This window comes from Carcharodon carcharias, chromosome 14, assembly GCF_017639515.1.
Source record: "Carcharodon carcharias isolate sCarCar2 chromosome 14, sCarCar2.pri, whole genome shotgun sequence".
Classification (NCBI taxonomy): Eukaryota; Metazoa; Chordata; class Chondrichthyes; order Lamniformes; family Lamnidae; genus Carcharodon; species Carcharodon carcharias.
Window position 1 is genome coordinate 73,756,559 of NC_054480.1, and position 21,645 is coordinate 73,778,203.

Consider the following 21,645-nt stretch of genomic DNA (forward strand, 5'->3'; position numbering starts at 1 on the left):
TTTTTCAGACAAGAGGAAGGTATACAGTGGTGTTCCCCAGGGTTTGGTACTGGGACCACTTTTTTTTATTTTATTTATATTAATGACTTAAGCTTGGCTGTATAAGGGCACAGTTTCAAAATTTGCAGATGACACAGCTTGAGAGTATTATGAACTGTAAAGAGCAGAATGATGGACTTCAAGACAGTATAGATAGGATGGTGAAATGGGTGGACATGAAGCAGGTGAAATTTAATGCAGAGAAATATGAAGTAATCCATTTTGGTGAGAAGAAAGAGGAGAGGCAATATAAACTTAAAAGGGTACAACTCTTAAGGAGGTACAGCAACAGAGAAATCTGGGAGTATCTATGCACAAATTGTTGGCAGCTGCAGGGCAGATTGAGATGAGGCAGACTGAATCCAGGGCTTTAATACTAGGAGCATAGAGTACAAAGTCAAGGATGATGAGCCCTTCTAAAGCATTGGTGTGACATCAGCTGGAGTATTATCCCCAGTTATGGGCATTGCACTTTAGGAAAGATGTGAAGGCTTTAGAGAATGGTTCCAGGGATGAAGGACTTCTCTTATGAAGGTAGATTGGGGAAGGTGGAGTTGTTCTCCTTGGTGGAGGTGATTGAAAGGAGATTTGATAGAGGTGTTCAAAATCATGAGGGATCTAGACAGAATAGATGGAGGGAAACTGTTCCCTTTGGCAGAAGGGTAAAGAACCAGAGAACACAGGTTTAAGGTAATTGGCAAAAAACCAAAGGCAGCATGAGAGAGAACCTTTTTTACACAGCCAGTGGTCAGCATCTGAAATGTACTGCTGGGGAGTGTGGTGGAGGTGGTTTCAGTTGTGCTTTCAAAAGGTAATTGGGGTAAGCACTTGGAGGTAAGCACTTGAAGATACGCAGGGCTATATGAAAAGGGCAGGAAGTGGGATTATTGAAACTGCAGTGTACTTACACAGACTTGATGGGCAGAATGGCCTGCTGTGCTGCAACCATTCTATGATTCTGAGTCAATATTTTATAGTTAGATTAAGAATAGGGAACATTGTTTAAGTGCATAATTCTTATGGCATTGGTAGAGAAGCTATTGTGGAGGAATAACTAAGCACAATACTTTCAGTGCAGAATGAGTTTTATTCTCCAACTGAATGGTGCAGTGCAACATTGCAGTCATTGATAACTCCAGATGTCCAAAGCGGAAAAGTGTTCTATTCCTCAGCAATAATTCATCATAGCCCCCTGTCTTGTCAGAGTCCACTTGTACCTTTTTTAATGTGATTCTGAAGATTTCCTATGGCAACAATCCATTTTAATGGAAACAGGTTAGTTTGAGAATGGTGCAATCAGTCCCTGTCATGGGGAACTGCTACGGTCATTTACTCCATTGCTACTTGGTACTGTCGCTTGCTCCTAATAAAAGTCAATATACTCGATTTTGCTCCAATGATGCTTTCCAAAATGGGCACCAGTTACAAATGTGCCAACTGTAATAATTGCTCATTTGAATCATTTAAAGAAGTGATATCTGTGCCCTCTCATAGTCACAGAATTGTTATGCCGCAGAAGGCCATTCAGCCCATCTTGTCTGCACCGACTCTCCAAATGAGAATTATGACTTAGTGCCATTCTCCTGCCTTTTTCCCGTAACCTTGCACACTTTCTATTCAAATAATTGTTCTCATTCTCGATCCTTTCACAAGTGGGAACAGTTTCTCCCTATCCACTGTCCAGACCCCTCCATGATTTTGAATATGCCTTTCAAATCTCCTTTCAGCCTTTTTTTCCTCCAAGGAAAACATTCCTAACCTCATCAATCTATCTTCGTTATTAAAGTTTCTCATCCCTGGAACCATTCTGGTAAATATTTTCTGCACCCTCTCCAATGCTTTCACATCCTTCCTAAAGAGCAGTGCCCAAAATTGAACACACTACTCCAGCTGAGGCCAAACTAGTGTCTTATGCAAGTTCAACATAATATCCTTGCTTTTGTACTGTGGGTTCCTGTTACTAAAGCCTAGGATACTGTATACTTTAACTTAACCTTCTTAACCTGTCCTGCCACCTTCCATATATACACCCAGGTTCCTCCGCTCTCCCTCTTTTAGAGTTGTTGAGTCTAGGACACGACCATGGGCATTTTCCTTTGTTGTAGTTATGACTCCAAACGGTGGAGAGTTTTCCCCTGATTCTCATTGACTTCAGTTTTGCAAGGGTTCCTAATGCCGCATTCAGTCAAATGCTGCCTTGCTGTCCACCTCTGCCTCACCTCTAGAGTTCAGCCTTTCTTTTATTTGTCACATTCTAACAACCTTCTCATGCTTATTTCTAGACTCCTCCTCCTCCTTCAGGTACCATGACCTTGAGGAGTCTTGACAGGGTGGATGTGGTGAGGATGTTTCCTCTTGTGGGAGAATCCAGACTAGGGGGTCATGGTTTAAAAATAAGGGGTTACCCATTAAGACAAATGAGGAGAAATTTTTTCTTGAGGGCCATGAGTCTCTGGAACACTCTTCCTCAAAAGGAGGTGGAGGCAGGGTCTTTGAATGTTTTTAAGGCAGAGCTAGATAGATTCTTGATTAACAAGGGGGTGAAAGATTATCAGGCATAGGCGGGAGGTTGCAATCAGATCAGCCATGATCTTATTGAATGGTGGAGCAGTCTTGAAGGGCAGAGTGGTCTGCTCCTCCTAGTTCGTATGGTGACCATGGACTTCCATTGGATTGGTCCATGATTATGCTTGGCAAAGTACTGCAGTGGTTTGCTGTTGCCTTCTGCAGTATGGCTGACCAGGAAACTCTCCTGCTCTTACTGCCTGCCATCAGGCATATTGGAAGGATTTAAGGTTTGATAATCAACCTGTGTAATCACATTGTGAACACATCTTCTGTGATAACCAATTCCTGGAGTGGGACTTGAGCCATGAGCTTTTGGCCCTGATGTAGGGACACTACCACTGTGCCACAGGACCTCCCTTGAATTCAGCTCTCTTGTCCATTTTTGGACCAAGGATGTAACGAGGGAAGAGCTGAGTGGCCCTGACAGAACCCAAACTCGGCATCAGTGAGCAGGATCTTGTGTAAGGACCATTTGATTGCACTGCCCATGACCCCTTCCATCACTTTACTGATGATCGTGGGTCGATTGATGTGACGGTAGTTGGCTGTGTTTGAATTTGTCCTGCTTATTTAGTCCTCCTGAAATCTGGCACTAACTTTAAATTGTCTACATTCTTTGATGAACTGAAGCCTGTTGATGTCTTTGATCATTGTTGCCTAGTTGTTCATTTTTGGGTCACTGTTCCCCTCACATGGAGGTCCAATAGCAGTTTAGAGTCAATGAGAAGGAATAAATGGGGTGAATGATTTTCAACTTGCACTTACATTGTGGCTTTTAAATAGGACATGTCCCTAGATGCTTCACAGGAGTGGCATCTGACAAAAATTGAACAGGATAAAAGCTTGATCAAAGAGGCTTTAAAGGAGGGCCTTATAGGTGTTGTTTAGGGAGGGAATTGTAAAGATCCCTGCTGAAGGCACAACCACCAGTGGTGGAATGCAGACAGCCAGAATTGAAGACAGGTAAAATTCTGGGACGTTTGTAGCGTAAGAGCAGGTTACATACAGAGACAGGAAAATGCAAGGTCATAGAGGGATTTGAATACAAAGATGCATTTTATATATTGTAGGTGTTAGTTTTATTGCGTGGCCAACAACACACGTCAGCCAATCCCTCACCCTGTTTCCTTGTATGGTGCTTACAGTCTGGTGGACTGGGAGCCAAACTGGTCAATGAGCAAAAGGAAGCTAAATGTGCAGGACTTGTGAAACAAAAACAGAAAATGCTGGAAAAACTCAGGTCTAGCAGCATCTGTGGAGAGCGGAACAGAGTTAATGTTTCTAGTCCGTATGATCCTTCTTCTGCAGGACTTCTTGTGGGTTAGAATATGTAGAGTTTTCAATGAGCTTAAGTTTATGGAGGATGGCAGATGGGAGGTCAGCCAAGAACTAGAACCAGAATCCCTGCTTCCTCAAATTGTAATTAGTCTAAGTACCAGTGCTTCTTGCAACATTTAGAAAAAATAAATCTCTAATCCTCTCATTTGTCCACGTACCAACACCTACTAACTTTTGAATATTGCTTTTCTAATTTTTGCAAGGATCCTAGACACCTGAAGGTGAAGTAGAGATTGCAATGTTTTAATAGTTTCTTTGCTTTATTCCCCTAAACTTTTGTTCCCTCAGTTATGGTTCTACAGTTTGATTTTCAGTTTCATCTCAGTATTTCTAACACCGTATGTTGCTTTTATGTTCCTACTAAATCATAAAATGATGTTTAAAAATATATTGTATAAAATACATTTACGTGCAGGAGTCTTGAGGCAATAACTCAGTGCTAGGTTATAAATTCCATCCTGCAGAAGAACCCCAGTCTGGATTTAATCGGTTACCTGATTAAAAGATTTCTAAAAACACTAACTAGTATTACAAAAAGATCTCCAAATCCTTTAAATGGTTACATAATTAGTGTTATTAAAATAATGTCCGTTTCGTTCCCTCAAATCAAGTATATGTGCCTGAGCTCTTGGAAAGAATGTAACAAATCTAGCTTTAAGCACAGATCCGCAGAAGCACACAAAGCCATGCTATAGACTGAACCAACACCTCAATATGGTTGGCAACAAAAAAAAGGCTTCTTGCACTTCCTGAAGATAGCAAGATTGTAAAAACTGCCTTATCCATTTATGATCTTAATCAATCAGAGTATCAGCTACAAATTTAAGCTTCCTGCAATAAATATAAAACCATTAAATTCTCATTTCCTCAGTCCGAAAGGTCACAAATTTGTGTATGCACTTTACAGACAAATTAACTGTACGTAGTGGGCACAGAAAATAATATAAAAATAAGGTAAAATAAGATAAATAAGATAAAAATAAGCTCAGTTGAGCTAAAAATAAATGGCAAAAGGATTGTGGATCTGTGTAGTACCAAAAGTATTTTTGTAAATTATATTAGAAGTAAGGGTGACCAGAAACTGCATAGAGTGTTGGATTCTTCAGAGCTGGCTGATTTACAAAATGATTTCTTCGCATAGGTTTTCACGACTGAAGATGAGGCAACTTGTCAATGATCAGAGAAATATTAGAATTTCCTCCTGAAAATCCGAGGAACAAGTGGATTGTTGCCCCTGCTGTTGCCACGTTTGAAATGTAGCATCTCAGCACAGCTAAAGGCACTGGATACTGCAAAGGCTATGGGCCCTGACAATGTTCCAGCATTATTACTAAAGACTTGTGCTTCAGAACTAGCCACACTCCTAGCCAAGCTGATCCAGTAAAGCTACAACACTGGCATCTACCTGACAATATGGAAAATTACTCATGTATGTCCTGTCCACAAAAAGCAGAACAAATCCAACTCAGCCAATTACTGCTGCATCAGTCTACTCCCGATCACCAGCAAAGTGATGGAAGGTGTTGTTGACAGTGCTGTCCAGCAGCATTTAGCAATAATCTGTTCACTGCTCAGTTTGGGTTCTGCCAGGGCCCCTCAGCTCCTGGCCTCATTACAGCCTTGATCCAAACATGGACAAAAGAGCTGAACTCTTGAGGCGAGGTGAGAGTGACTGCCCTTGACATCAAGGTAGCATTTGCCGAGCATAGCTTCAAGGAGCCCTAGCAAAACTGGAGTCAGTGGGAAGCAAGGGGAAAGCTTTCCACTGTTTGGAGTCATACCAAGCACAAAGGGAGATGGTTGCAGTTGTTGGATGTCAATCATGTTAATCACAGGATATCGCTGCAGGAGTTTCTCAGGGTAATATCCTAGGCCCATAACACCCCATGACATTCAATGGCATTACCATCACTGAATTCCCCATTATCAATATCCTGGGAGTTACCTTTTACCAGAAACAGAAATGGACCAGCCGTACAAAGACCATGGCTGCAGGCCAGAGGCTGGGAATTCTGTGGAAAGTAACTCACCTTCTGACTCTCCAAAGCCTGCCCACCACATACATGGCACAAGTCAGGAGTCTGATGGAATAGTCTCCAATTGCCTGGATAAGTGCAGCTCAACACCATCCAGGACAAAGCAGCCCACTTGTTTGGCACCCCATCCACCAAATTAAACATGCACTGCAGCAACTCACCAAGGCTCTTTTGACAGCATTTTCCAAATTCTCAATCTCTACCACCTGGAAGGATAAGAGCAGCAGATGCATGGGCATACCACCACCTGCAAGTTCTCCAAGCCATACACCATCCTGACTTGGTGCTATATCTCTGTTCCTTCATTGGGTCAAAATCCTGGAACTCCCTAACAGCACTGTGGGTGTACCTACACCACATAGACTGCAGTGGTTCAAGAAGGTGACTCACCACCACCTCAAGGGCAATTAGGGATGGACAAATGCTGGCCTAGCCAGCGATGCCCACACCCTGTGAAAGAAAAAAAAGGAGACCTCCCTGTCTGGCTCTGTGCTACAACTGGCAATGCTTTTATCCACTGGCGTAACAATATGCAATCTGGTGGTGAATTGAGTTTTGAGCAAACAGTCCAGTTTGGAATAGTGCCTATCTGGTTGGATGCTGAATTCTGATGTACCTCACTTAATCACATGTTTACTGGCCTTGTTTTCTGACTCCTTTAGCACCATATTTGGTGAAGAATGTGCTTCAGAGGGTGATGCTTGTGATCTAATCACACTCTTCTAGCATGCCACTTGCTAAACGTGATGGACAATATATCACCTCTATCTTTCCGGTCTCATGAACCTGTGCAAATTTTTCTAAGTTTAGTAAGGTTCAGGTTTATACCACATCAAATTAATTGGAGTGTAGGTGTTCAACCTGTGTGGGTGTGCTGTAGAGACTGATCATTTTGACCTGTGATAATTATCATGTAATTGGGCATGATTAATACCAATCTAAAATAATACAGTTAAACAGATTAGTGATATTAGAATGTGAACTGTTGGATTGCTATGTGAAGGCCAAGGTATTTGTGGGTGAACAAACAATTTTATCTAGTTATTCCTGATCTTGACTGGGACAGCAAAAAGAGCTTTCTGTCGCTGGGTGAATGAAAGGAAAATTATCTATCGGTTGATAGAAAATGTCCTTGGGTGGGCATTGAATAAATAAGGTTCCTTAAACTCCAGAATTGTCCTGTGTGTTCCCAAGAATTAAAAGCTAATCTCATGGAAACTGCTGCAACTAACCCAGAAGAAATATTGGGGCAGTAAAAGATTTGTTTGTTCCATTTTCTTTGAACACTTTAGTTTATAAAAAAAAAAATTGGGGGTGGGGGCATGGTCCTGATTGATGCGGCAAGGCGACCAGAGGGAGAGTTCATGTGACATCCAACATCCAGCCATAAGCCCAACAGGAGTTGGCATTCCCATCATTGGATACAAACAAGTTGAAAGGTCAGCAGTTACATCTCCATGATTAAATCTGTTACCAAGGTTGCCCAAATGATTGTTCAGGTAAGGCACTGGAGGGTTTGTTGATTGGCTGTGCGACCATACATAGGAGAAAACTGGTAGACTGTGAAACAGATGTAAATTTAATTTTAGCTAGGACGATGTGAAGGAGGCAGAGCTGAGTATAGTTTGCTGTTGAGTCAGTGACTGGTTCTGTCGTCTAACTGTCTGCAAATTTAATTTTGAGCCCTGATTAAGCTGCTTGGCTGAGCCCTGGGACTAATTCCAGTAATAGCCCACTTCTTCACCATGAGCTCAACTGCTATAGTTACTATGCGTTAGTGGTTTGGGCATGGAATGATGTTGTTTGGTGGTTATTTTACTGGACTGGTAACCCAGAAAGCCTGAGTTCAGTTTACGGCATGGAAGTTTGAACATTTGAATTCTGTTTATAAGATCTCAGAAACCAGTAAGCTTTCAGATTTTCAGCTGATTCACTAATATGCTTTAGGGAAGGAACCTTTCTGTGTGTGTCTGGTCTGGCTTAAATGTGATTCCAATCCTGCACTGATATAGTACACTGTTAACTGACTTCTGTAGTGACCTTACAAGCAACTCTGTTGTATCAAAACCTCTTAAGTAGCCCCACTGCCACCTCTTAGAGAAAAATAAATGCTGGTCGAGGAAATCATTTTTAAAAATTGAATTATGCATCTCTCTTTGGCCCATCTTTTGAAAGTAATTGCAACTATTTGATTTGAAACATTTTGCCTTTGAGATGAGCAAAAATGGGAGACAATGAGGAACACTGAAAGGATAAACCTAATGATTTTTTCCTTTCATGTACATCCAGGACACGGGCGTTGGCAAATCCAGCATTGTTTGGAGGTTTGTAGAAGATAGTTTTGACCCGAACATCAATCCCACAATAGGGTGAGCAGTGCAAAGGTTTTTTAAAGATGTACTTTTGAGAATGCATACTGCCTTACTCTTGAATGTCATCTAAACTTATGATTTCTTGTCTGTATTTAGGGCTTCCTTTATGACAAAGACAGTACAGTATCAAAGTGAGTTGCACAAGTTTCTGATCTGGGACACAGCTGGCCAGGAGAGGGTAAGTGAATAAAATGTAGCTTGACTCCAGAAAGTGCATGTGTGAAACATATAGGGGGGATTTTAGTTATAAATATTTTCCTTGAATTCACTATCTCAAAATGCTCCCAAGTTTTGATTCCAACGAATGAGTATTCTTTTACCTGCCCATTATCTATGTAATTTATAGCTAGTCCAGAGATTTTCAAAGTCCTTTTTAACTATATATTTGGCCTTGGTCTCCTACTTTACAACAATTCAAAGGTACTTAATTGGCTGTGATGACCTTTGAGGTGTCCTGAGCTCAACTGCCAAGAAAATGTACTAAATAGTAAACATGTAAGTGAAAAATAGCATTTGGCACAATGTAAATCTAAATTGTGGTTTCTGGCTTGCTATTCCTCTTCAATGATGGAAAGTAGCAGCTGTGTCAACTACACCTAGCCACAGTGTGAACAAGACTAGACTTGAAATTAAAATCGGCCCTGTTGCTGATCTCATGCCCAGTATTTCTGGGCTTTTTTTCTCTCGTTTCCTCACTCACTAATTCTCATGCCCAGTGACTGGCTTCAACAAGTTAAGCTAAGAAATACTTTTCAAAATTTATCAAAGGAAATTGAACAAAATTTATCGAGCTTCCAGTCAAACACACAAAACACACCTGATGCTTGTATTTAAAAATCACAGTAAATTTTAACAGTATCTTTACAGTGCAGCAGGAGGCCATTCAGCCCATCGAGTCTGCACTGGCTCTCTGAAAGAGCATTCCACCTAGTCCCACTCCCCTGCCTTATCCCCGTAACCTTGCACATTCTCCCTTTTCAGATAGCAAACTAATTCCCTTTTGAATACCTCGATTGAACCTGCCTCCACCACCCTTTCAGGAAGTTTATTCCAGACTCCAACCACCCTTTGGATGAAATTTTTTTTAATCACATCACATTTACTCTCTTTGCCAATTATGTTGAATCTGTGCCCTCTAGTTCTTGATGTTCTCCTGAGTGGGAACAGTTTCTCACTATTTACCCTCTCCATACCCTTCAGGATCTTGAATCCCTCTATCAAGTCTCTTCTCAGCCTTCTTTTCTCTAAGGAAAACAGTCCCAACCCCTCCAATCTTTTCTCATAGCTATGGTTCTTCATCCCTGGAATCATTCTTGTGAATCTTCTCTGTATTCTTTCCAATGTTTTCACATCCTTCATAAAAACAAAAAAGCTGCAGATGCTGGAAATCAAAATAAAAAATACAAAATACCTGGAAAAACTCAGCAGGTCTGGCAGCATCGGTGGAGAAGAGTACAGTTGACGTTTCAAGTCCTCATGACCCTTCAACAGAACTAAGTAAAAATAGGAGAGGAGTGAAATATAAGCTGGTTTAAGGCGGGGGGGTTTAATGAGCATTCTAAAGAGGTAGTGAAGACAGAGGTTTATGGAGGGAATTCCAGAGTTTAAGGCCTTGACGACTGAAGGCACAAGAACCAGTGGTAGAGCAGTTAAAATCAGGGTGATCAAGAGGCTAAAATTGGGGGAGCATAGTTATCTCTGAGGGTTGGAGGACTGGAGGAAATTACAGAGATAGGGATTTGAAACAAAGGTGAGAATTTTAAGATCAAGGCATTGTTAACCAGGAGCTAAAAGAGATCAGTGAGCAACAGGGGTGGTGATTGAACAGAACTTGGTGCAAGTTCAGATATATGCAGCAGAATTTTGGATGCACTTAATTTTACAGAAGGATAGAAACTGGGAGGTTGACTAATGTGTTGGAATAGTTAAGACCAAGAGGAACAAGGGCGTGAATGAGGGTTTCAACAGCCAATGAGCTGAGTCAAGCAGGGTGGAGTCGGACAACCTTACAGGTGGAACTAGATGGTCTTGGTATTGGTGTGGATACAAGGTGAGAAACTCAACTCTGGATCAAATGGTACCAAGGTTACAGACAGTTGCCTGGAGAGGAAAGGAGTCAGTGGCTAGGGAACAGGTTTGTGGTGGAAATCAAAAATAATGGCTTTGGCCTTCGCCATATTTAGCTGGAGGAAATTTATGCTCGTCCGGTACTGGATGCCAGACAAATCAGAGTGTAGAAGCGTTGAGAGAGGTGCTGAGGTAAAGCTAGGTATCAGAATACATGACACTGTGTTTTCTAATGATATCGCTGAAGGACAGCAAAAGATGAAAATTAGGAGGCCAGGGATAGATCCTTGGGCATCAGATCAATAAATCATAACCTTAGAAACATGATGCATGAGCGGGAATAGACAAAAATGCCTTTTTTGGCACTACTCATTAAAAGCGCTGTTATTAATTACAAGAACTGTTCTTCATGGGTGTGACTGCCAGATTTCAGTTGAGAACTGCCTCATGGAAAAGTTTTTATTTTAGTGACAACACAAAATGCATGGGTAGAGTCAACAAAAAAGCCCATTGATTTAGACTGGCCTCAACATTGATCGTTTTGACTATTGTAGCCCTTGAAGCTATTTCCTTCATATGTCCAATAGATTTTCTGTGTCAAAGTCAGAAATTTAGAACTTGTATTTTTGTTTTGAAACCATCCTTAATTCCTGAATTGTTTTGTGGTGTGCACTGCCAAGCGTTTAGCTTCAGGGGTGGTGGTGGTGGCGTATAGTGGTAATGTCACCAGACTAGTATTCCAGAGGACAAGGCCAATGCTCTGGGGATGTGGGTTCAAATTCCACCACAGCAGCTGGTGGAAGTTAATTTGTTATTAAATTTGGACTTAAAAAGAAAACCTTGATAATAGTGACAATGAGACCATTGTCGATTGTCCTGAAACCCCATCTGGTTCACTGATGTCTTTTAGGGGAGGAAACCTGCTGCCCTTACCTGGTCTGGCCTACATGTGACTCCAGATCCACAGAATGTGGTTGACCCTTTACTATCCTCTGAAAAGGCCTAGCAAGTCATTCAGTTGTATCAAAACTATTACAAAGTCTGAAAAAAAGGAATGAAACCGGATGTATCAACCAGCATCGACCTAGGTACTGGAAACAACAACTACAAACCCAGCCCTGTTGACCCTGCAACATCCTCCTTACTATTCTGGGGGTTTGTGCCAAACTTGGGAGAGCTGTCCCACAGTCTAGTTAAGCAACAGCCTGATGGAGCTACGCTCTATGGAGCCAGTCCCAGGCACCACCATCACCACCCTTGGGTATGTCCTGTCCCACCAGCAGAACAGACCCAGCAGAGGTAGCAGCACAGTGGTATCTGGTCAAGAGGGAGTCCTGGTAGTTGTCAACATCAACCCTGGACCATGTGAAGTCTCAAGGCATCAGGGCAAGGAAATCTCCTGCCTATTACCACCCACCCCCAAAAGCTGGGTCTATGGGTGGTGAGGGAGCCAACAGGAAGAAAACCCTTTTTGACCTCGTCCTCATCCTTGCCAATCTGCCTGTCGCAGATGCATCTATCCATGACAGTATGGTAGGAGTAACTGCCACACGGAACTTGTGGAGACATTGAGGATACCCTTCATAATGTTGTGTGGCACTCTGTCGTGCTAAGTGGGATAAACTTCGAACAATAACTCAAATATGGGCAAACTTGAGGCACTGAGGGCCATCAGTACCAGCAGAAATGTATCTAAATGCAATCTGTAATCTCATGGCCAGGAATACCCCTACTTTACCATTGCCATCAAGCCGCGGGAGCAACCCTAGCAAAATGAAGAGTGCAGGAGAGCATTCTAGGAGCAGCACCAGGCATAGCTAAAAATGAGGTGTCAACCTGGTGAATCTACAACACAGGACTACTTGAATGCCAAACCGAAGCAGCATGTGATAAACAGAGCTAAGCAATCCCACAACCAAAGTATCCAATCCAACTCTGCAGTCCTGCCACATCCAGTTGTGAATGGTGGTGGACAATTAAATAACTAAGAATGAGGCAATAGTCTTCAGCCAGAAGTGCCAAGTGGATGATTCATGTCAGCTTCCTCATGTGGTCCCCACTGTCACAGATGCCTGTCTTCAACCAATTCGATTCACTTCATGTGATATCAAGAAATGGCTGAGGACACTGGAAACTGCAAAGGCTATGGGCCATGACAGTATTCCAGCAATAATACTGAAGGCTTATGCTCCAGAAATGGCAGTGCCCTTAGCCAAGCTGTTCCAGTACAGCCACAACACTGGCATCATCTACCTGGCAATGTGGAAAGTGCCCAGTTATGTCCTGTCCACCAAAAGTAGGAAAAATACAACCGGCCAATTATCACTCCATCGGTCTACTCTTGATCATCAGTAAAGTGATGGTAGATGTCATCGATAGTGCTGTCAACTGGCATTTACTCGGTAATAACCTGCTCTCTGAAGCTTAGTTTGGGTTCCACTGGGGCCACAACTTCTGACCTCACTACAGCCTTGGTCCAAATATGAGGTGAGGTGCAACTCCCCTTGACATCAAGGCAGCAATTGACAGAGTGTGACATCAAGGAGCCCTAGCAAAACTGGAATCAATGGGAATCAGGGAGAAAACTCTCCATTGGTTGGAGTTATACCAAGCACAAAGGAAGATGTTGTGGCTGTTGGAGGTCAGTCACCTCAGTTCCGGACCTCGCTGCCGGAGTTCCTCTGGGTAGTGACCTAGGCCCACCTGTCTTAGGCTGTTTTTTCAATGACCTTCCTTCCATCATAAGGTCAGAAGTGGGGATGTTCACTGATGATTGTGCAATTCGGAACTCCTCAGACACTGAAATAGTTCGTACCCATATGCAGCAAGACCTGGACAACATTTAGGCTTGAGCTGGTAGGTGGAAAGTGACATTCGTGCCAGGCAATGACCTGGAAACTAGAGAAGTGCAACTCCCAAAAACACTGAAAAGGCCTGACACTGTCCAGGACAAAGCAGCCTGCTTGACTTGCGCCACATCCACCACCTTCAGCACCCACTCCCACCACCACCAATTCTCAGTAGCAGCAGTTTGTACCATCCACAAGATGCACTGCAGCAACTCACCAAGGCTCCTTCAATAACACTTTTTTCAAACCTGCGACCTCTGCCACCTAGAAGGACAAGGGCAACAGATGCATGGGACAACCACAACCTGCAGGTTCCCCTCCAAGCCACACACCATCCTGACTTGGAACCATATTGCCATTCCTTCACTGTCACTGGGTCAAAATCCTGGAACTCACTTCTACACCACATGGACTGAAGCGATTCAAGAAGGCAGCTCATCACCTCCTTCTCAAGGGCAATTAGGGATGGGTAATAAATACTGGTTTAGCCAGCGATGCCCACATCCATGAAAGAATTTTTTTTACATTGGGGAAAGGGGCATTTTCAATCTTGTTACAACCACCACAGAGGGGAAATCTTACACCTATGTTCAACTTTTTTTTCTGAATATTTTGTATTTATTAGGTGTCTTTCGAAAGCTGCTAGTATTCTTTTAATAAAGGGTTCAAGAGAAAAACAGCTGCTGCCATCAAGGACAGAGCAGGATTTTGAAAATTGTTTCCAGTTTAGTTTGGTCAGAAATTATCTTGCTGTCTATGGTTTGAACAGAAAGAATGGTTTAAGAGTAGCAATGTTTGAATTTCTCTGTGGTGAACATAAGCACAGGAAAAGGCTGTTTAGTTGCCTAATCCACCAATTAATTAGATCAATTAGATCTGTATCTTCACTTAATTTACCTGTCAAGGTTCCATATTCCTTTAATATGACTATGTCAGCAGACAGGTAGATGGGTAATTTTAATTTCCAGGCCTCTAAGTGGCGCACAACTGGAGCAGGAATGACTTGCTTACAATTCCCATCACCATGTGACTTGAATCAGAATGTCAGTTGTAGTGGAAAGTTGCAGGAGAGAGAGATTCAGTCTCTTGCCCTCCAGTTCTTTGCACTCCACATTGGTGTTCCAACACTCTATACCTGCCACACTACCTTGTTGTTTTTTCTTTATAGTTTGCATGATCTTGTGTTCCTACTGTATAATATTCTTAGGGGCAGCTGGAGAAGAAATCACATTACTATCCTGTATAATGCCCATCTGCATCGTTAACTATACAAGCAGTGCCCTAACGTTAGTTTTTTGTCTCCAAGCTGAATTTTTATGTGGAATGATACTGGAAGGATTGGGTCTTCTGAATTTTTGCAATCTACAATATTTAGAACTGGTTTGTGGCTTTTAATGTTAAGGTTACTGTGATAAATTGCTATATTGCACTATCTCTGGTTTCCATTGTGGGCTTATAACTTGTTTACCTGTTGATGGGTTAGTCAGAGTTTCCCCTTTTTGAAAGTTTCCGCTGAGGTCATTTGCTGCCTTCAGGAGATTAATTGAGGGGTGTCCATAATACTGTAAATCAGCAATTGAAGAAGTTAGGTTGAGTTAAACAATGTGTACGTTTTGTTGATTTTCTCCTTAGCTGTAGCTTCTTGAAATAAGTCTTAGAATTCTGAATGAACCTGGGGCTGGCAGAGTTGAACAAAAAAATAGCTGCATTCGTGTTAGATCATTTGCTCCAGTAGTTGGGTAAATGTATCTTTTAATCTCTTGCCAACAAAATTTATCACACTTCATACAATTTTACAGTCCAAAAGGAAGCTATTTTTCCAATTATACCTGTGCCAGCTCTACGAAAGAGCTGTCCACTTAGTTCCACTCCATAGTCCTTTCCATGCTTTCTCTTACTATAGATATAATTTCAACCTTTGAAGCCTCCAAAGATCCTTCTAAAAATGTGTGCCAACTTGTACTCTGAGTATAAAATGTGAACTGCTGGTTTGCCACTTCAAAATGTGAAAAAATAAATGCAGTTCACTCTGTTATGATGCCCATGGGGAAACTGTAAACCAAAATAACCAAATTTACTGAATGACCCCCAAATGAAGAAATTACCAACAAGCTTTCACTTTTTGTAACTTTTTAACTTTTACACGAATCAGAACCAATGCAAATTAAATATCATTAAACAGGCAAATGATACTTCAAATAAGGTAAATTTCACTGAATAGTTGAAACAACAAAGATTCATTTTACACACCAACAAGTACCCACATCACACTCAGACAAATGTGGCACTGCATAGCTACATGATGTGCAAGGTAGGTTCAAAGTCTTGTTTGAGAACAGCTTCACCTTTGAGTTTCACAGGTAAGGTGCACCTCTGCGAACCCTGTCCTTCGGGTTATGAGAGTCCTGATGGTGTAGCTATCCAGAGTTCCTTTTCAATTGACCAACCACTAACATCCAGATTCATGGTTTGGCCACTTCTAGGAAAATGCACTCAGCTCTTTACCTTATAGTGTAAGGTAAGTAAAACATGCTTTCTGGGGTGAAAAATTGAAACCAGCCACTAATGTCTTTTTTAACTGAAAAGGGGGATTGACTTAAGCCCGGTACATTCAAAAAAACATGATTTTTGCAGCTGAAAGCATGGGGTTGTCTTGTATGCTGGGTTGGCTTACATGCTGCAATCTGTAGTAAACCTTACTTCAGGAGTAATTAATTGTGGGAAACACCTGGATATTTTGTAGTGCTGTGTAGTTGCTGATCTGTGGCTCTTATAGCTGCCTTCAGGAATAGATGTACCTGTAAAAAATGGCTTGGCAGTGAATTTCTGTTGGGATCCAGTCAAACCCAAGTAGGTAACAATACTTCAGAATACATTGTGCTTCAAGATGCTCATTAATATTACTGTCATAAGTCAGCTTCTTGTTTCACCAAAATGTGCATGTGTAGCTAAGTATGATTGGTTTTAGAAACATAGAAAAATAGAAGCAGGAGTAGGTCATTTGGACCTTTGAGCCTGCTCCACCATTCAATATGATCATGGTTGATCCTCTATCTTGACGCCTTACTCCTGCTGTCTCCATACCCCTTGATGCCTTTAGGGTCCAGAAATCTATTTCCTCCTTGAATATATTCAGTGACTTGACCTCCACAACCCCCTGTGGTAGAGAATTGCACAGGCTCACATTCCTCTGAATGAAGAAGTTTCTCCTCATCTCAGTCCTAAATGGTCTACCCTGTATCCTGAGATTGTGACCCTTGTCCTATACCCCACCCCCACCCAGCCAGAAGAAAAATCATCCCTGCACCCAGTCTCTCCACCCCTGCCAGAATTTTATACATTTCAAAGAGATCCCCTCATTCTTCTAAACTCCAGTGAATATAGACCTAATCGACCCAATCTCTCCTCGTATGACAATCCTGCCATCCCAGGAATCAGCCTGGTGAACCTTCACTGCACTCCCTCTTTGGCAAGTATATCCTTTCTCAGGTAAGGAAACCAAAACTTCACACAATACTCCCAGGTGTGATCTCACCAAGGCCCAGTGCAGCTGCAGTAAGACATCCTTGCTCCTGTACCCAAGTCCTCTCACAATGAAGGCCAACATACCAGTTGCCTTCTTAACTGCTTGCTGCACCTGCATGCTTGCTTTCAATGATTGTTGTACAAGGACACCCAGGTCCTTTTGTAGAACAACATTTCCCAATTTATCACCATTTAAATAATACTCTGCCATTCTGTTTTTCCTACTGAAGTGGATAACTTCACAATTATCCACGTTATACTGCATCTGCCATGTATTTTCCCACTCTCTTAACTTGTCTAAATTGCCTTGAATCCTCGTAACATCATCCTCACCGCTCACATTCCCACCTAGTTTTGTGTCATCAGCAAACTTGGATATATTACATTCGGTTTTCTCATCCATATCATTGATATATATTGTGAATAGCTTGGGCCCAAGCACTGCTCCCTGCTAGTCACCATCTGCCTCTCCAAAAAAGACCCATTTATTCCTACTCTGTTTTTTGATTATTTTTCAATTTACATTGGGTGCTTCAGCTACAGTTTCACCCAATCATGTGCACACAAGCCACAAATTGAATGCTCAGCAGAACTTCCTGCCACAACTGAAGTACACTGAGGAAGCTGCTGCCTCTCCCCTTCGCTCAGCAAAGAAATCAAGAGTCGGGCTGAAAAGGTAATTAGAACCAAGGCATGTGCAGTTTTAAATAAGCATCAATGTAAAATGTCAAGTAAAGACAGAAAATGCTAGGTATACTTAGCAGGTCAGGCCACATCTGTGGAGAGAGAAACAGAGTTAACATTTCAGGTTGATCACCTTTCATCAGATGCTGTGTGAGCTGTTGAGTATTTCCAATCTTTTCTGCTTTTATTTCAGATTTCCAGCATCGACAGTATTTTGCTTTTGTTGTAGAGTGTCAAGTAGTTTGTTCAGAGTCTGCGTTACCTTACATTGATCAAGTGCCAGCATCTGTCCATTATGGAAAAGGCAGATACCAAGTTCTATACTGGCTGTGAGCGTCTTCTATTATCCATGTTCACACAATTATCTAAGCAGTTCAGGTTGTTTTCGATTTTTCCATCCATGAAAGGTTTTTCCTTTTCTGTGGTATTTTGTAATGTAGGTCTATATTCTTAAGGAGCTCATAAGACTGGTGCTTGAGTTCTTGCCTCGCTATAGGATGTTTCTCATGCAGTTCTCTTCACACTTCAATCAACTGATGATTTAACTCTTGATAGTGTGAGACATAAAGATCTAAACTTTAGATGACAAATCTTAGCAATGACATTATAGTTGCTAGATATTTCCATCAATGCTGAAACTATACTGTGGAGATGCTGCTCTAAACAGCAGTTAAACAACTGGAATAAAAACAGAAAATGCTGGAGAAACTCAGGTCTGGCAACATCTGTAGAGAGAAAAGCAGAGTTTACGTTTCAAACACATGACTCTTCAGAGCTGAAGAGAGGTAGAAATGTGATGGATTTTATACTGTTGAAGAGGGGGAGGAGCAGGTGGAGCAAAATAGAAGGTAGGGGATGGGTGAGAGCTCAGATTTTACAAATATATCGTGGACACAAGACAGAGGGAGTGTTAATGGTAGTGCTAAAAAACTAAAGATGGTGCTGATAATGGCATAAAGGTAAGATAACAGCATGTGTTAATAGAAGATCAGTGCTATCCGAAAGTAAAACATAAGAACAAGTGATAGAGGGATTGGGGGGTGCAGTTGGGGGAAAAAATTGGATTGAAAAAGGGGCCAAGATGAAGGAGAGAGTTCATGGTCTGAAGTTTTTAAACAACTAGTGTACACAAAGCTAGTCTGCAAGGTGTTGTGAGAAACTCGGGCTGACCTGGAGTATTGCGCCCAGTTCTGGGCTCCATACTTGAGGAAGGATGTGAAGATATTGGAGAGCATACAGAGGAGATTCACAAGAATGATTCCAGGACGAAGAACTGTAGCTATGACGAAAGATTGGAGAGGTTGGGACTGTTTTACTTGGAGAAAAGAAGGCTGAGAAGAGACTTGATAAGAGATATTCAAGGTCCTGAGGGGTATGGACAGGGTAAATAGTGAGAAACTGTTCCCACTCAGGAGAACATTAAGAACTAGAGGGCACAGATTCAAAATAATTGGCAAAAGGAATAAATGTGATGAGTAAAATCTTTTTCACCTAGTGGGCGGTTGGAGTCTGGAATAAACTTTCTGAAAGGCTGGTGGAGGCAGGTTCGATTGAGGTATTCAAAAAGGATTGGTTTGCTACCTGAAAAGGGAGAATGTGCAAGGTTAAGCAGATAAGGTGGGGGAGTGGGACCAGGTGGAATGCGCTTTCAGAGAGCCAGTGCAAACTCAATGGGCTGAATGGCCCCCTATACTGTAAAGCTACTGTGATATTTTACATGGTGCAAATGTGGCTTAATATTTTTTCAAAATTTTATATTCCTTGGCTGTTGTATTTGATACAAATTTGAGGTGGAGAACAGGACAAGACCATACGGCCTGTTAAGCTTGCTGTGCCATTCAATATGATCATGGCTGATTTTGGCTTCAACTCCACTTTCTTGCCCTCTAGGAGACGCAGTGGAATTGAAGGAGGCAGCTCAGAAATTATGGGATGAAGACAAGCTATGTAAATAGTCAGTGCAGTGGCAGCTAACATTTCCATCTTGACCTCCACCAGAGGGCCCCAGCATCACAGATGCCAGTCTTCAGCCAATTCGATTCACTCCACATGTTATCAGGAAATGACTGAAGGCACTGGGTGGTGCAAAGGCTATGGGCCCTGACAATATTCTGGCAACAGTACTGAAGACTTGTGGTCCAGAACTTGCCATGCCCCTAGCCAAGCTGTTCCAGTACAGCTACAACACTGGCATCCACCCATCAATGTGGAAAATTGCCCAGTTATGTCCTACACACACAGCAGGACAAATCCAACTTCACCAGTTGCTGCCCCTAAAAGCCTGCACTTGGTCATCAGCAAAGTAATGGAAGGGGTTATCAACAGTGCTATCAAGTGGCACTTGCTTAGCAATAAACCTGTTCACTGACATTCAGTTTGGGTTCTGCCAGGACTGCTCAGCTCCTGACCTCAGTTACAGCCTTGGTTCAAACATGGGCAAAAGAGTTGAACTCCTGAGGTGAGGTAAGAGTGCCTGTCCTTGACATCAAGGCCACATTTGACCGTGTGGCATCAAGGAGCCCTGACAAAATTGGAGTCAGTGAGAATCGGGGGGCGGGTGGGGGGAAGGAGAAATTCTCTGCTGGTTGGAATCATATCTAGCACAAAGGAAGATAGTAGTGGTTGTTGGAGGTCAGTCATCTCATCTCCAGGGCATCACTGCAGGAGTTTCTCAGGGTAGTGTCCTCGGTCCAACCATCTTCAGCTGCTTCATCAAATAACTTTCCTTCCACCAGAAGTGGGGATGTTCACTGATGATTGCACAATGTTCAGCACCTTTCACAACTCCTCAGATACTGAAGCAGCCCATGTCCAAATGCAGCAAGACCTGGACAACATCCAGGATTGTGCTGACAAGTGGCAAGTAACATTCACACCACATAAGTGTGAGGCAATGACCATCTCCAACAAGTGAAAATCCAACCATCGCCTCTTGACATTCAATGGCATTACCATCACTGAACCTCCTACTATGGACATCCTGGGGGTTGCCATTGACCAGAAACTGAACTGGACTAGCCATATAAATACTGTAGCTACAAGAGCAGGTCAGAGGCTAGCAGTCCTGCAACCAGTAACTCCCCTCCTGACTTCTCAAAGCCTTTCCAACATCTGCAAGGCACAAATCAGGAGTGTGATGGAATACTCTCCACTTGCCTGGATGAGTGCAGCTCCCACAACACTCAAGAAGCTTGACACCCTCCAGGTCAAAGCAGTCCATGTGATTGGCACCTCTACCACAAACATTTATTCTCACCACCACCAAAGAACAGTGGCAGCAGTGGTTTACCATCTACAAGATGCACTGCAGGAATTCACCAAGGGCCCTCAGCACCTTCCAAACCCATGACCATTATCATCTAGCAGGACAAGGGCAGCAGATAGATGGGAATACCACCTGGAAGTTTCCCTCCAAGTCACTTACCATCCTGACTTGGAAATATATCACCATTCATTCACTGTCGCTGGATCAGAATCCTGGAACTCTTCCTAACAGCATTGTGGGTACACCTACACGAAATTGACTTTTTAAAAAATTAATTCACGAGATGTGCATTTTGCTGGCTGAGCCAGCATTTATTGTCCATCCCTGTTGCCCTTGAAGGCGGTGATCTGCTGCCTTGAACTGCTGCAGTCCATGTGGTGTGGGTACACCCACAGTGCTGTTCGAAAGGGAGTTCCACGATTTTGACCCAGTGATGGTGAAGGAACAGCGATATATTTCCAAGCCAGGATGTGAGTGACTTGGAGCTGGGACTTCCACATGGTGGTGTTCCCATTTACCTGCTGCACCTGTCCTTTTAGATGACCAGTAGGATGCCCAAAGCTCCATTTCAAGGATGCTTGCAAGCATGAAGGCCCTAAATATCAATTCTTGCGCCTGAGAGACTCTAGCTAATGTCAAAGGAAAATGGCAGCATCACCTATGGAGCAGCATGTGCTGCCATGACTATCAATGGCAGACACCAACAACGAAAACCTAAAACAACACCCGATAACCACTTCATATAAGGCACTTTTTGGCATAACCTGCTATCGTGGATTGGTCTCTTCAGCCATCAGCAGAAATGCACCATATGGAATTTTTTATATATAGAAGCAGTCAATATGCTCGTACATGTAATAACAGATTTTATATACAGACTGACCTGAACTTCTGACTGTTCG

The 21,645-nt window shown here is 42.5% G+C and overlaps 1 protein-coding gene across 2 annotated transcripts in view; it reads left to right on the plus strand.

The window, feature by feature from the left end:
- The window catches only part of rab22a (RAB22A, member RAS oncogene family), a 55,337-nt gene that overhangs the window by 14,946 nt on the left and 18,746 nt on the right, over positions 1-21,645 (plus strand). The window contains exons 1-3 of one of the 2 annotated variants that reach the window (XM_041203971.1): positions 7,419-7,480; positions 8,271-8,350; positions 8,450-8,531. In XM_041203971.1, coding sequence (XP_041059905.1) covers positions 7,439-7,480; positions 8,271-8,350; positions 8,450-8,531 — 204 coding nt within the window. In that variant the 5' untranslated portion in view covers positions 7,419-7,438. Of the gene's footprint in view, positions 1-7,418; positions 7,481-8,270; positions 8,351-8,449; positions 8,532-21,645 lie in introns of those variants that run through there. The other variant, XM_041203972.1, reaches the window with a different exon arrangement.